The following is a 13695-nucleotide window of genomic DNA, read 5'->3' as shown; positions in this document are numbered from 1 at the left end:
GCCTCCGTCCTTCTGTCGGCCGTTTCTTTATTAAACACACCACAGGGAGATTAGACAAAACAGACCGAAGAACACAAACACACATGTTAACACACACCCACACACACACACACGTGCCCTCTGGTGGTCAGCCCACTGTGCAGTTATGGCTGGTAAAGTTCATTAGCTTCCACTCAGCCTCTACCGTATCTGTATTAATTGGAACAAACCAGCCTTACTGCACATGTTATGCAGGGAGCTGCAGGCCCATTGTGGAACCAGAACGCTAATTGAGTGAATGACTATCATGCAGTTTGCTGCTGTATGATTATGCCATGTAATATATTGCGTTTACATTAATGGGAGAGATTTATTAAAGCAGCGGACCTACGGGAGCTATAGATGAACAAGGCTATGGACAGACCACACACACACAGATGCAGGCGCACACACACACACACACACACACACACACACACACACACGCACGCACACACACACACACACACAAACACACAGGATCTTGTGCACAGGCGGGCTGAGAGGCCAACGGACATATCATGACTCTTATATAAGCTTCCCACCCCCAGAGGTATTTATATCCCTCGTTTGTTATCTATAATAAGACATCTCTCTTTTTTCTCACTCCTTCACCAGACTCCCCGGTCCTGCTGCGGGAAAATCCTGATTAGTGTCCTGATGACTTGACAGAGAGCGATCGAGATAGAGATACCGAGACAGAGAGGGAGGAGGAGAGAGGTGGAGGGACGAAAAAGTGAAGAAATGGGTTTTTCTGTGTGTGTCTGCATGTGATGTGTCTGAATTATTGACAACACTCCACAGCAGGCTGATTTGACAGTCGACTGATTTGAAGCCCACCGTGTTTTTCTCTTGAGAAGTGTGTGTAAGTGTGAGTGTGTGTGAGTCTGAGATAAGGCCAGCGGTCAGATCTGGTGTGTGTCAACATCACCTGAGTCCCTAGTTAGTAACACGGTCTAAATAGACTTCTGTCAGACATGGCACCCCCTGCTGTGATGCTCAGTAACTTATCAATCTGTCTGAGGGGAAAAAACAACAGGAAAGGAGGAGATGTAGGGATTAACACAGGAACTATGAGCAGAAGGTGGAGGGGCTATGTGTAAAAAAAGAAAGAAAGACAGGAGAAGAAAGAGACTGTAAAACTGATTCTTACTTGTTCTAGTAGCTTGTTGTGAAAAAGAGAAAGCTGGGCAATGTTTGAGGAAGCCAAGGAGTGAATATGTCTGGAAATAAGGAAAACATGGGAAGACTGGAGTAGGTGGTGGGATAGAGAGAGGCAGCAGAAGACAGAGGGGGAGGGAGAAGTGAAGGAGTAAGTAGAGAGGTGAAGGAGAAAGGAGAGACTGAGGTATTGGCTATGACCTGGGACGGATGCAGACGTGGTAAGTCAGTGAAAGACAACCCAAATCACATACCCAATGAGATTTTGCTGTGTAAGAGTAAGTGTATAGCTTGCCCACCCCCATCCTCCTCTTCTTGTGTACCCCCACCCCCTTCTGTTGCCGATCTGTGCAGCCAAGCTCAAGTCTTCTACAATACCCTAATGAGAAAAAGCTGGTAGGAAAATCCTGGACTGAGTCCTACATAAACTTACAGCCATCTCACGGAACAGCCCAAAGAGAGGGGGGCCAAAGAAGAAGAAAAAAACACATTGAAAGAGAGCAAAAAATGAAACGAATCTAGAGAGGTCACCTCATCATTCATGTTGTATACTATATACTGTGTGGGGTATATGTATCCATATGTCATCTTTACAGTCACACATTAACTGGATACACTTCTGCTGTTTCCAGAAGTAAATATGAGATCTGGGAACTCTTTTCTAACGTGTTAGCATTGTGTTCCAAGTGTTCCGTCAAAGCAGACAATGAGCATTATCCAAAGCTTCAAGACTGCTCTATTAGATATTAAAATATCTTCAATTGTTTTACTTTATGGTCTGCATATTCATATATGTGTTAATAGTACTACTTCAATGATTTTTCACTTCATATGTAAGGTGAAATGAAATACGTTGAGACCCTCTTATTCTGAAGCCAACAAACCAACTAATCACCCACTCAACCATCCAGGCAAACAGTCAATCATCCAATCAACTACCCAACCAGTCAACCCACCAATCTACCGCCTAGTCAAGCAACCGACTAACTAACCATCGAGCCAGTTCAACACTCAACGTTCAACAATCCCACCAGTCACACCAATCTACCAACCAGTTGGCCAACCACTCCACCAACCAATCAAACCAAATACCCAGCCAGTCAGCCAATAAAAATCTACCACTAGTAAAACACTGACCCATCCTATTAATCAAACGAGCAAATGAACCAGTTAACCACCCCCACAATCAGTTAAAAACAATGAACCAATCAAAGACCCAACCAGATAAACCACCAATCTAACAACCAGACAACCAACATGCTAACCACCCAACTCGTCAAACACCCAACCACCTCCCTGGTAAACCAACCACCTAACCAACGAGCCAACCAGTAAACCATCCAACTAATCAACCGCACCAATCATCTAACCAGACCACCGTTCGTGATAATTAACTGCAGACGATAGTGACAGAATTGTTTTGTTTTTTCATGCATCTTAATCACGTCAAGCCGTTTTCTGAAGCTGCAGTAATTAACTGCCGGGTTTTATCTGCACTAATTGTTCTCCCTGAACAAATAACTGATTGAAAATCAGTGACAAATTTGCTGTCTGGCGACAAACACACACACACCTGACGGCATCTGAAACCATAGACATCATGAGAGGGGAGAAACTGTCGCTGGAGGCGAGAACAAAGATTATGAGAGGGTGAGACTCACACACACACCGTGAAGTGATTTTTACAGGGCCGCAGACAAGTACTTGAAAACAGCACATCTGTAAAAGTCTACCCACCATCCCTCCCTCTGGATTTCACGACGTCCTGTTATCAGATACCTCCTCTATTCCTCTTTTCCTCTCATTCTCCTGTTTCCTCTGTTGGAGAGCTAGCATGTGGTTTTTACAGGATTCACATTAATTTGTTAACTAGGCCACCGGAGTCATGGGGGTGAAAGAGCACAACTCAGTCTGACGAGAGAAATTAAGCAAAGAAACCAAATCCGAGTGTGCAAAAGTTGGCTGCTGATGCCTCGGCCTCAATCAGAGTCACACATACAAAAGACACACAGGAGACCAATATCTCACACACACATCCAGACTCATCAGTGTTTGTATATAAATCAGTTAAGACAGATGTAGAAACATCCCAATTATATTCATACATTCGTGCACAGGAACAGACACATGCTGACGCACACACATAGCCAAACACAGACACACACACTCATAGAGACAGACAGTGAGAGTGCTTCCTGCTGCTGTCTGGCAGTCTGCAGTGGAGTTTGCGGTTTGCCCCTGAATCACTGTGGTCAGAGTCTCACCGGGTGTGTATCAGGTTAGCCAGTCCCCCCCTGCCAACACACACACACACACACACACACACACACACACACACACACACACACACACACACACACACAGGCGCACACACAGGCACACACGGGCAGCTGCCAAGCCCAGCCCACAAACAGTGCTGTTGGTAACCGGGTTAACTCAGAGAAACCAGGTTATGCAAGTAATCAGAGATCACATAATAAGTTTTACCAGAGAACAGCCATAAACCACTGCTTCAGTCGACAGAGGTCTGTGAGTCGGAAGACGCGGCGCTCAGATTCAGTCTATTCCCAGCATTTAGATTAGACTGCTAAGGCTTTTCACTGGTCAGACAGGCAGATACCTCAGAAATACATTAGAGGATCTTCTATTCATTATATGATTTTAAGTTACTTTTTAATAATGTCCTTGGATTTTACATCCGTGGTACTCTTCTGGAGTGAATATTAAAGCAGAATTATGTCAGAAACAAATATGGGACGGGTGGAATTACCTGTAGCCTACTACAATATCTGAAATGCTAAACCTATTGTAATGTCCGTTCCCAGAGATCTACTGTAGTTCCATCAGCACAAGCGCAGAGTGAGCTTATACTCACTGCTGCTCTCAGTTTCTCTTTTTAACATAAACACTAATCTTATTCTCACTAATTGAGTCTAATCATTCCACTTTGGCATTTTCATAATCAATATCAAGCAAAAGTCAACAATTGGACCTGCATTTTTTTCACGTGATAAAATCTGCTAATGAAGAGAAGGCTGATGAGGAAATTCTGCATGGAGCATTGAGTTTCATTTACTGCACAACTGAGACACAACACAGCAATTAAACATGGAGGGAGTTTTGAGTGTGCATCAACAGGAGAAATTAGAGAATAAAGGCCTGTTTCTAATATAAGGCCTGGTTCCCCAGTGAGTTTGCCAAGGAGGTAAGTTAAATCCTCAGTCACTACTTTGTTTCACACAAAGTGGACTGCATTAGGTATGAAGTCACCATTAAAGCATCATTTTAATGGCTGAACAATACGTTTTCACCCAAAGCTTCAGGTCTAACATACAGAACATACATATACAGCATTCATTTTCATCTCTACAGTATTGTATTTCTACTGTATTGTGACATAGTGTGCGTGACATAGTGTATGCAAGTGCAATGAAAAAGCAAGAATTGGTTGTGCCTTGAATTTTGGGGGGAATCCATTCTCTCTTCTGTGGACACACAAGGCAAACAGCCTCTCACTTCTGTTTTCTTCAGTGTGGTGTTGAGGCTCAAAATCAATACATCAATGGCAAAAACTGAACCAATTCACTTAAAGGTTTGATTTCTATTAGGCATGTGAGATTTCCATGAGGGGGGATCCATTTGCAGCAGCGACAGCAACAGCAGAAATTTGCAACAAAATTCAAAATGCACCAGTGGTTCAAAATAGCATTCAGAATGTTTTAGCTGCACTGAATGATGCTGTTGCTTAGGCAACATGTAATAACGCATCACTTTCTGTGCACCGAAGGATGGTGCTGTACCAAATAGTTCCAAGCTTCATAAGGGTGACATTCAAATCGTGAAACAGCATTCGACTGATCATGAGACTATGAGGTTTACTACAACTTCAGCTGTCTGTAGCACAGTGGTCTTCAGTGTCGATGGGCTATTACTCATGATGTGGAACCTGTCACTCAGTGCTGTGGGTGGACCACAGAGCGAGACTGCAGAGTGATGGCTACAGACAGAGAAAGGCAGCTGCATCAGCACTGAAATACATACATATAAATATATGTACATGTACTTATATGTATTTAGGTTGACAAAACTGAGGAGTTCTATCCATTAAAGAAAGTTGGTTAATTAAAGAAATGGCTTATTTAGTCCAATGAATTACTTTATACAAATCGAGGATATTTTGAGTTTTAGGTTTCATGCAAACACTAACAGAGGCTTCAAATGTACATATTGCTAAAAATGACATTTGGTACAACCCTACCAAAGGATTTTTCCCACGACAAATGATGAAAGTCAAGAAAATAAACGCTTTAATGAGCCGACTATAGGTTGAAACTATAATGATGTAGCAATCAGTGATAGAAACTAGAAAAATGAGTAGCAGGCTGAGTACAAAGAAGGGTTTTCTCTGTGCTCAGTCTGTTTGCAGTTTAACAGCTTAAACAAAGCTCCTCATTAAGAACAGACCTCGTACTGAGTCGTCTCCTCACACCTCTGAGCTCTGCCTCAGCCTCGCTCCCTTTCTCCGTCTCGCTCTCTCTCTCTCCTGCCACCTCTTCCTGATTGTCACTCCTGTTATTCATCAATAATTGGCACTTTCAACGTGGCAGTGGCTGAATCACTGAATTTCAGTTTCAATTTCAGAATAGCACTTTGTCATTGCCAGTAAACTGATCTATCACTGTTGTCAGTGAATCAGTGTTTGGACTCGGTTCAACACATTATGCTAAAAGAACCTTCACTTTCTTCAAACAACCTTGGTGCCTATGAGTGTGTGTTGAGTGTGTGTACAGCAGATGTTAGTTGGGTTTTAAGACACGAGCACACACAGTAGGGCTGCACAATGTGGACAAGAAAACATCGTTGCAATTATTGTGGTAAATATTGTAAATGATATTTGGATGGGAATATGATAAAGAGTCATTTCCTTCTGCAGCAGCCAAGAGCAAAGGCTCAGTGACTAACAGCGACAAATCCCCACCAACTAACATTAAATTCTGAATGTAACAAAGATTTCCAAGCAGAATAACGAAGCCCTACGCCCACACACACGCCTACATGAATACCAGCTACAGGCAGTGCTCAGTGTTTTTTGACCATAGCTGTGTTCTTGTTGGAGAGTTTAGTGAGCTCACAGAAAAGTGTCATTGGATACATATATTGTTGTCGCCATGTTCCCTCTTTACCTTTCAACTTCTTAAAGATTTCCTACATCTGCCGGAAAGCCTTTAGCTCCTCCCTAAAGAATGCGCCTGAGCATTTTGGCTATGGGTTTATCATGTCGGGGCAGTAAAGTAGGAGGTTTTTCCAAGTTGAAGAAAGCAATTCACAACAGTTTGGATTGGATTCTGGTCCACTGAGTCTATAGAAAGCAGTACCTCAGTCTCTGCTTCATCTAAGATGAATTTGTACCAATATGTTGTATGATTGATGCAAGATGTCAGTGTAAAGAAATAGCCTTATTATTTGACTCTACTGATAGGACACTGATGTTTACCATTAATGTTTCAGATGTTTAGCAAATGAACTATGTGAAATGCGAAAGGGGTAGCACAATGTGGCAAACCCATAGAGAATTAGCATCAACCTCTCCAGTTTCCCTCAGCCCTAAGGAGTGTTTCAGCACCTTTCAGCTAATTGTTTTGGTTTATCTGGTCCACCAACAGCACCAGGCAGCTGTTTTGAACAAAAAAAATCTAATAAACCAACTGTACACTTAATGCCTAGCGCCAAACAAGCTATGAACAAAGTTAAGGACGAGATGGTGAAAATAGCTGTGCATCTACAGTAGCTGGCAAAGAAACAGATATTTCCCTCTGCAGCTGGTGGAGACCAAAACAGAGCTAATAGAAAGTGAATATGACACAAAGCAACTGAATGATTATAATGGTCAGCATGCATGAACACTGCCAGCTGACCCATCCATTGTGTTTTACATAAAAACACAACTGAGACTTTTCAAAATCTAAGCTAGGCATATGTTAAATTCAGCAGTTAAATTTTAATATGATTCTGTGTGCAGCTCATAAATATACGCACACCAACACAGATACACATCCCTTGCAGCAAGCACTTTACATGCAAAATACATGCAAGTCACATCACATGCTCAGTGAGACACATGAATCACAGAAAAAGTCCCCCCACACACACTCTGACACACCAAAAAGGTCTTGCATGGGCAAGTAAATGAATACTTCATCACACATAATCTTTCAGTGCATAAGTAGCGTTCATGTCGGACCCCAAGTGGGTTAGAGAGAACGTACAGATTCAGTTCATACAAAGAATGTGGAAAATGCACACACACACACACACACACACACACACACACACACACACACACACAGTATGTGCATCTTGTAAAATGTAGACATGATGACACACACCTATGATAGAAGTTCAGATAGAATTCAAAATGAGGATCAAACTCTCAAACTGCGAGAAGCTGAAAACGTCTGAAATCCTCTAAGGAACTTGGAGGGGGTGGGTAGGCTGGGGGAGCAGGGGGAGAAAATATGAAAGTAAAGTTGATGGTGGGTACAGGCCTACTTTTTCACCTCTTCAAAAATGCTCTCTGAAATCCCACTCGGTTCTCCAACTGAGTTTTTATTTTATTTTCTCCCTTTTCCCCCTATGCTCTTTCTTTTTCTTCTTCTTCTACTGGTTTTGGAGGCCGTCAGAGATGGCACACACACACACGTACACACCCCTCTTCACTCTCCAGCCAACGTGAGGCTTTTAACTCCAGAGGAGGGGGAAAAAAAATGCGAGGGGTCCGGGAAAAAAGAGAAGCACAAGAAGAGGAAGAGGAGGGGTGAGGGGAGAATAGACGGCGGGGTGGGCAAAGAGACATTTTCTGCTGATTAAGTAAGTGTTTGCTTCGGCTTCCATTATTTGACAGACACATCAGAGCAATGAGCAACAAATGTGAGATCCTGCTTCGCTAAATTATAGAATAACAGAGTGAAACACAAGAAAAAAACAAATCAGTGCCATATTTCGCCCAAATCCCTCCTCTCCCCTGAGCACAAGTGGTTTGTCGGTCTTCCACTGAGGCTATTTCAACGTGATGACAAACACCTATTCTGGCCAGGTGTCCTCCCTCGCTGTTCGGGGCCATGTAATCCTCTGCTTAAATCAGTGTGAGCAAAGCATAGAGAACACTGGATGCGTTCCAACACTCCCCTCCTCTTCCTCCATCTTGGCACAGCATCCAACTCCCCACCAGAGAGGAGACACCTACGGGAGTCCTGTGTGTGCATGTGTGTGTGTGTGTGTGTGTGTGTGTGTGTGTGTGTGTGTGTGTGTGTGTGTGTGTGTGTGTGTGTGTATGTGTATGTGTGTGTGTGTGTGTGTGTGTGTGTGTGTGCGTGCGCGCACGCACTGCTTACTCGACCTCACTCACTTTCTCTCTCTTTCACACACACACACACACACACACACACACACACACACACAAAAGCTCTCACTCTCTATCATACACAGATTCTGCAGGAATCATTAGCAAAACCAGCAGAGGGAATTTCACACAGGTCTGGGCAAAACATCACTCAGAGCGTACACCCCAGGGGTCTTCAATTAGACCCTAAATACCTCAGCGAGCATCCAGGGGTCCTAATTACTTCAGACTGTTGAAAATGGCCGCAGGCCGCCTAAGGCCGGGGGCTTACTGGGGATATGTCTGTTTAGAATAGATTCTGGCCCTGAGATCAGTCGGGTTTTCCTGTGTTGTTGGTCGACAGCATCACACAGAGGAGGCAGTCTCTGTGCATCACAGCCGAGGTAGAGCTGGCTGCTGGTGGTGTGCTGTGGATGTATTTATAGCAGGAGAAAGACTACTGCAGGATTAATTCCTTAACCAGAAAGTAGAGACAGAGAGACAGCAGCAGAGGAGGGCCACAGATCAAGAGAGGAAGAGTTAAAAATATCACAAAAGATACATCTGCTCTCTGGATGCAAAGCATCAGTATACACACAGAGTCACACACAGGAGGGCGCGCACACACACATACGCAGGGGGCACAGAGACAGATCGATCTCAGGAACGTTAGAGTGCATTACAGAAGCGGTGACCTTTTCCTAAATCGGTACAGATAGATATTAAAGGGCAAACGAGAAGACAGAACGTCTAACAACAATTCTTACTGCTCTGGGGACGCCTATACACACATACACAGAGGAGCATTCAAACATCATCGGCAATTACCCAGCAGTCATTTCAACACGTTCAAATACTCATTAAGCTTCAAAGTGGGGTCTGTAAAACTTTGTCGCACAGATCCAAAAAACACAGACCCAATTCCACTTGAAAAGAGTTTGCTGACAACGGGGGGTGGGGGGGTGTTGCCAGGTAGGACTTCAACACGGCCAGGTGGCGAAAGCCAAATAAACATACGAGAAAGAGAGTGATCTGATTCCAAGGTAAACTACTACACTGCAGCACACCCACACATTTCACGGTGCATCCATGCAACGAGCTGCAATTTCAGGTGAGGATTTATTATGCGGGCTAGGACACATTATGCACATAGCATATAAGCAAAAGGTTACATATTAGAGCACTGAGCCAACCAAATGTAATGCTTGCATCATGATCGGAGTTTACAAGAGGCTGTGAGTGAGTGACAGTGGCTGCCTCATGACATCTCAGAAGATATCGGATGATTTACAGCAGATCCTGGGTCAGGTTTTGATGCATTAATAATGTATTAAAACCTTATCGGTAATGCATCATTAACATGATGGAGCTGATTTGACAGGTTGTTACCACAGCTGAAACGATTAATCGACTGAGAGAAAATGAATCAGAGTTTTAAATTCTTGATTTATCGCCCAGCAGTCCTTTTAATCTGAAGTCAAACAATAACTAGTTCCAGCATCTAGGTTGTGGACATTTTCTGCTTTTCATTTTCATCTGAAATACGTCATCTTGGGCTTCATCATTGTACAAAATGCTATTGTGCAAATGTGATTATTATCATGCTGGTACACATATCTACACTGCACATCCTCCACATCTGATATGTTGATGAATTCTTACTTAACTTCACCAACTTTAAGTCATGGGGGGGGGGGTGTTTGAGAACCCCTGACTTGGATAATGGTATGAAGGACCGCCTGTGCTCCCTGAGGAGTCATATGAGACTCATGTTCCTCCGCTGCTAAAAAAGTCTATTTGTAAGACCTTTAAAGACTTGACATTTACAGACATGGAAATCAGCTGTGATCAGCTGGGAGACTGAAGAATAAAGAAGGGGAAGAAAGACGAAAGGAGGACAAGAGAAAAATGAAGGGAGGGAGTGTCAAAGAGTGGCAAGTGCGAGCAGCTTACTTCGCATCTCAATTAAAACATTGCCAAATGAGGAAGAACAGGGGAGTTACGATGTGAAGCAACAGACAAGGCAGAAGGGGCGGATGGATGAGGGAGGAGGAGGCGTGGGATGGAGGCAGACAGGGGAGGAAGGAGCGGAGGTAATTCGAATGACATTAGTGTGCACACACAGGTGCACACACGCATACACAGCACCTGAGAGAGAAAAAACAAAGGCTGAAACCTCCAGTGCAGAGCAGTATCAGCCAAAGAAACATTCCTTCCCATAGCTCTCTCACATCCAGCGACCGAAACCTCCCTCTCTCTCTCTCTCTCTCTCTCTCTCTCTCTCTCTCTCACACACACACACACACACACACACACACACACACACACACACACACACACACACACACACACACACACACACACACACACATTGCCTAGAAAACAAGAGAGAAAGACGAACACTGAGAGGCCGAGTCTCCATTGCCTCCTTGCTCTCCCCCTCCTGCTCTCCTCCTCTCTGGAGAGGTCAGTCAGCCCAGGTCTGTACACTTATGAATCAATAATGCACTGTGGTGGCAGGAATGATTCAATAAAGCTCTGTGACTTGAACAGACTCCGCCTCTCGCTGTTCACTCCAAAGGGAATGCGGCCGCTCAATAAACAGCCGCTCCAGGTGTATCAGCAAACTAATTATAACTGCAGCCCCTCTGTGCACGCACAGACGTGTGAGGTCAATAGATTTTCATTACTACTGTTCGTTATGAATAACCGATTTGAAGCTAACACCAGCTCAGAGGAATCAGAGCATGACGTGGAACAGTAAGACTGGAGAGCATGGGCTTGAAAACGCACGCACACACACACACACACACACACACACACACACACACACACACACACACACACACACACACACACACACACACACACACACACACACACACACACTAATATAGATCAAATCTGTGTGTCTAAGCAGGCCATGAGCCTGGGATTCCACGTCTTGTGGCCACTCAATAACCCTTGAGGTCAACTGGAAAAGCTGCAGAGCCAAGCAGGTGTTTCTTACCTGCCACAGGTGGAAGCGCGCGCATTTGCGCATGAGCGAACTCCTATCTCAAAAGTAAAAGGATATGGGTTGCAGACCATCTTGAGACACCAGCTCCGAGGCCGGGTGGTTTGTTTCAGGTAGAAGAAGACCACGGGGGCCAGGGTGGGGTAGGGCAGGCTCTCGTCGCCGCTCGCCGACGCGTCCTCCCCTGCTGTGGAAATCCCGTCAGGCGCCGGGGAGGCCGGCTCCACCACTACCTCGCCGCGCTCCCCGCCTCCTATCCCGACCCCGGACAGGTCGTTGAGTCGGATGAAAGTCCTCGGGAGAGAGGAACGACCCTCCGAGCCTCTGGCGTCGGAGACCCCAAAGAGATTTCCTCCATCCTCGGCCATCATTCACCTCCTGCAAGCAATAGGCGATCATAAACGTGATTAGATACAGTAAATATGGAAATTCTGCAGTAGCCAGAGCAGAGCGCGTTACTAAGATTCGAGAGAATAGGACTTACGTGCATTGAAATCTGCTGATTTTTATTTTGAAACAAAATCTTCCAACTTTCCATATATTAAAAAACATACAGCTGCACATACACGCAATTAAATCCACATATTGTTAGAACAGGCAACAGTAGGGTGCAGCAGTGGTGCTGGAGGGGTTATTTTTGGAAAATATGCGCACACCTCATCGAAAAATGATTGCATACTTTTTTTTTTTTCTTTTTTTTTTTTTGGATGGAGGCACTTAGTATATATTTGCTGCCATTGCCTGTAACATAGAATGAAGCTCCTTATGAGCCTCCAAAAATTCACGAGGGGCTCGCATTCCCTCCTTCATCAAAACAATGCCCAATCTCTCATCAGCAACAATAGCCAGCGACTGCTCCAATTCATTTCCAAACTTCAGCTTCATCAATTTATCCACAATACATTCATTCTGAAGTGATTTGGGGCAGTTATTTCTCTAAATGAGTGCAAGAGCATCTTTTCGTTCGATTTATTACCTGTAATGGACTTAGTAGATGTGCCCAAAGCGCGCTCAGTCATCGCATGATCAGTTTCTGTCGTGGCAGTAAAGTCCACACCAGCCTGAAGAAAAAATCCGGTTGGTCAGAAGGAGAGACGAGGAGGGAAGAGATAAAGAAGAGAGGAGCGACGGGGAAGAGGAGAGAGGAGAGGGTCTTGTGGGTTTGGTGCGTCTGGCGGACCGTATAGTTTCCAGGTGGTGCGCTGCTGCGCGGGTCCGTCTCAACAGACGCGGTGCGCCCAGGCCCTGGTCTCCGGTGTCCAAGCTTCTCCAGGGGCCTCACCAACACTTCATGACCATCCCCCGTTAGAAATTAAAAAAGGAACCGTGAGATGTGTCTACTTTAGCAGCGGTCAGCCTCAGGTAAAATATTAATGCCGCGCACAAACTTCTTGATGGTTCACCTCCTCCTCCAGAGCTGATGGACAAACCCTCCCCCCAAAAAAGGAGAAATAACGACAATTAGAAATCTATTCGACTCCCTGCGTTTTCATCCGCCGTTTCCACCCCTTCAAATTAAGAATCCAGTACTTTTCGTTGCATCCACAGGCGGTTTTAAGCGCGTATCCCGCATCGGTGTTTTAAAGATCCATGGAGATGCTGCTGCACATCCAGTCGCTGAACAGAAACAGGCGCCAAAGAGACAACCTCTGATATTTTCTAAATATCACAAACACCAGCCCTCTCCATTGTTGCACTCATGAACGACCGGGCGCTCCTGCTCTCCCTCTTGTCTCCTCCAGACTGTATTCGGTCGGTTCCGTCCATCAGCAAAGCTCACACAGCTGGATGGGGGATCCTAACTTCTCACTGCCCGCCCAACGAGCGCCCGCTCTGCGCCAATCAGAGTGCGGCCAGAGTTGAAGCTCCCTCCTCACTGGCTGAGCGAGATGTCTATCGAAGCTGTGCAACGGGGAGGAGGGGGTGAAACAGCTGGAATCTTATTGTCAGCTGTCAACCAATGAGAGGCGAGGGAGCGACGGTATCCAGCAGCATTGCTGTGTGATTGGTGCAGAGCTTTATTATGGGGAATTTTGAGGGGAAAAGTTGCCAGACTATCCAATTAGCAAAGAATGAACAGTATTGGCTTTCAGGGATTACAGAAAGTCAACAAAAGTAAAAG

General features: G+C 44.9%; 1 protein-coding gene across 1 annotated transcript in view; it reads right to left on the bottom strand.

Annotated features, from left to right (window-relative positions):
* cacna1g (calcium channel, voltage-dependent, T type, alpha 1G subunit) overlaps nucleotides 1-13292 on the bottom strand; it is a 236029-nt gene extending 222737 nt beyond the window's left edge. The window contains exons 1-2 of the mRNA XM_070989948.1: nucleotides 12550-13292; nucleotides 11634-11951 (exon numbers count right to left, since the gene is read on the bottom strand). Of these exons, the coding sequence (XP_070846049.1) occupies nucleotides 11634-11944 (311 nt within the window). The 5' untranslated portion in view covers nucleotides 11945-11951; nucleotides 12550-13292. The remainder of the gene's footprint in view (nucleotides 1-11633; nucleotides 11952-12549) is intronic.
* Nucleotides 13293-13695: the final 403 nt, after the last annotated feature.

The sequence above is a fragment of the Chaetodon trifascialis genome, chromosome 21 (genome assembly GCF_039877785.1).
Source record: "Chaetodon trifascialis isolate fChaTrf1 chromosome 21, fChaTrf1.hap1, whole genome shotgun sequence".
In the NCBI taxonomy this organism is placed as follows: domain Eukaryota; kingdom Metazoa; phylum Chordata; class Actinopteri; order Chaetodontiformes; family Chaetodontidae; genus Chaetodon; species Chaetodon trifascialis.
This window is presented reverse-complemented; position numbering and strand designations above follow the sequence as displayed.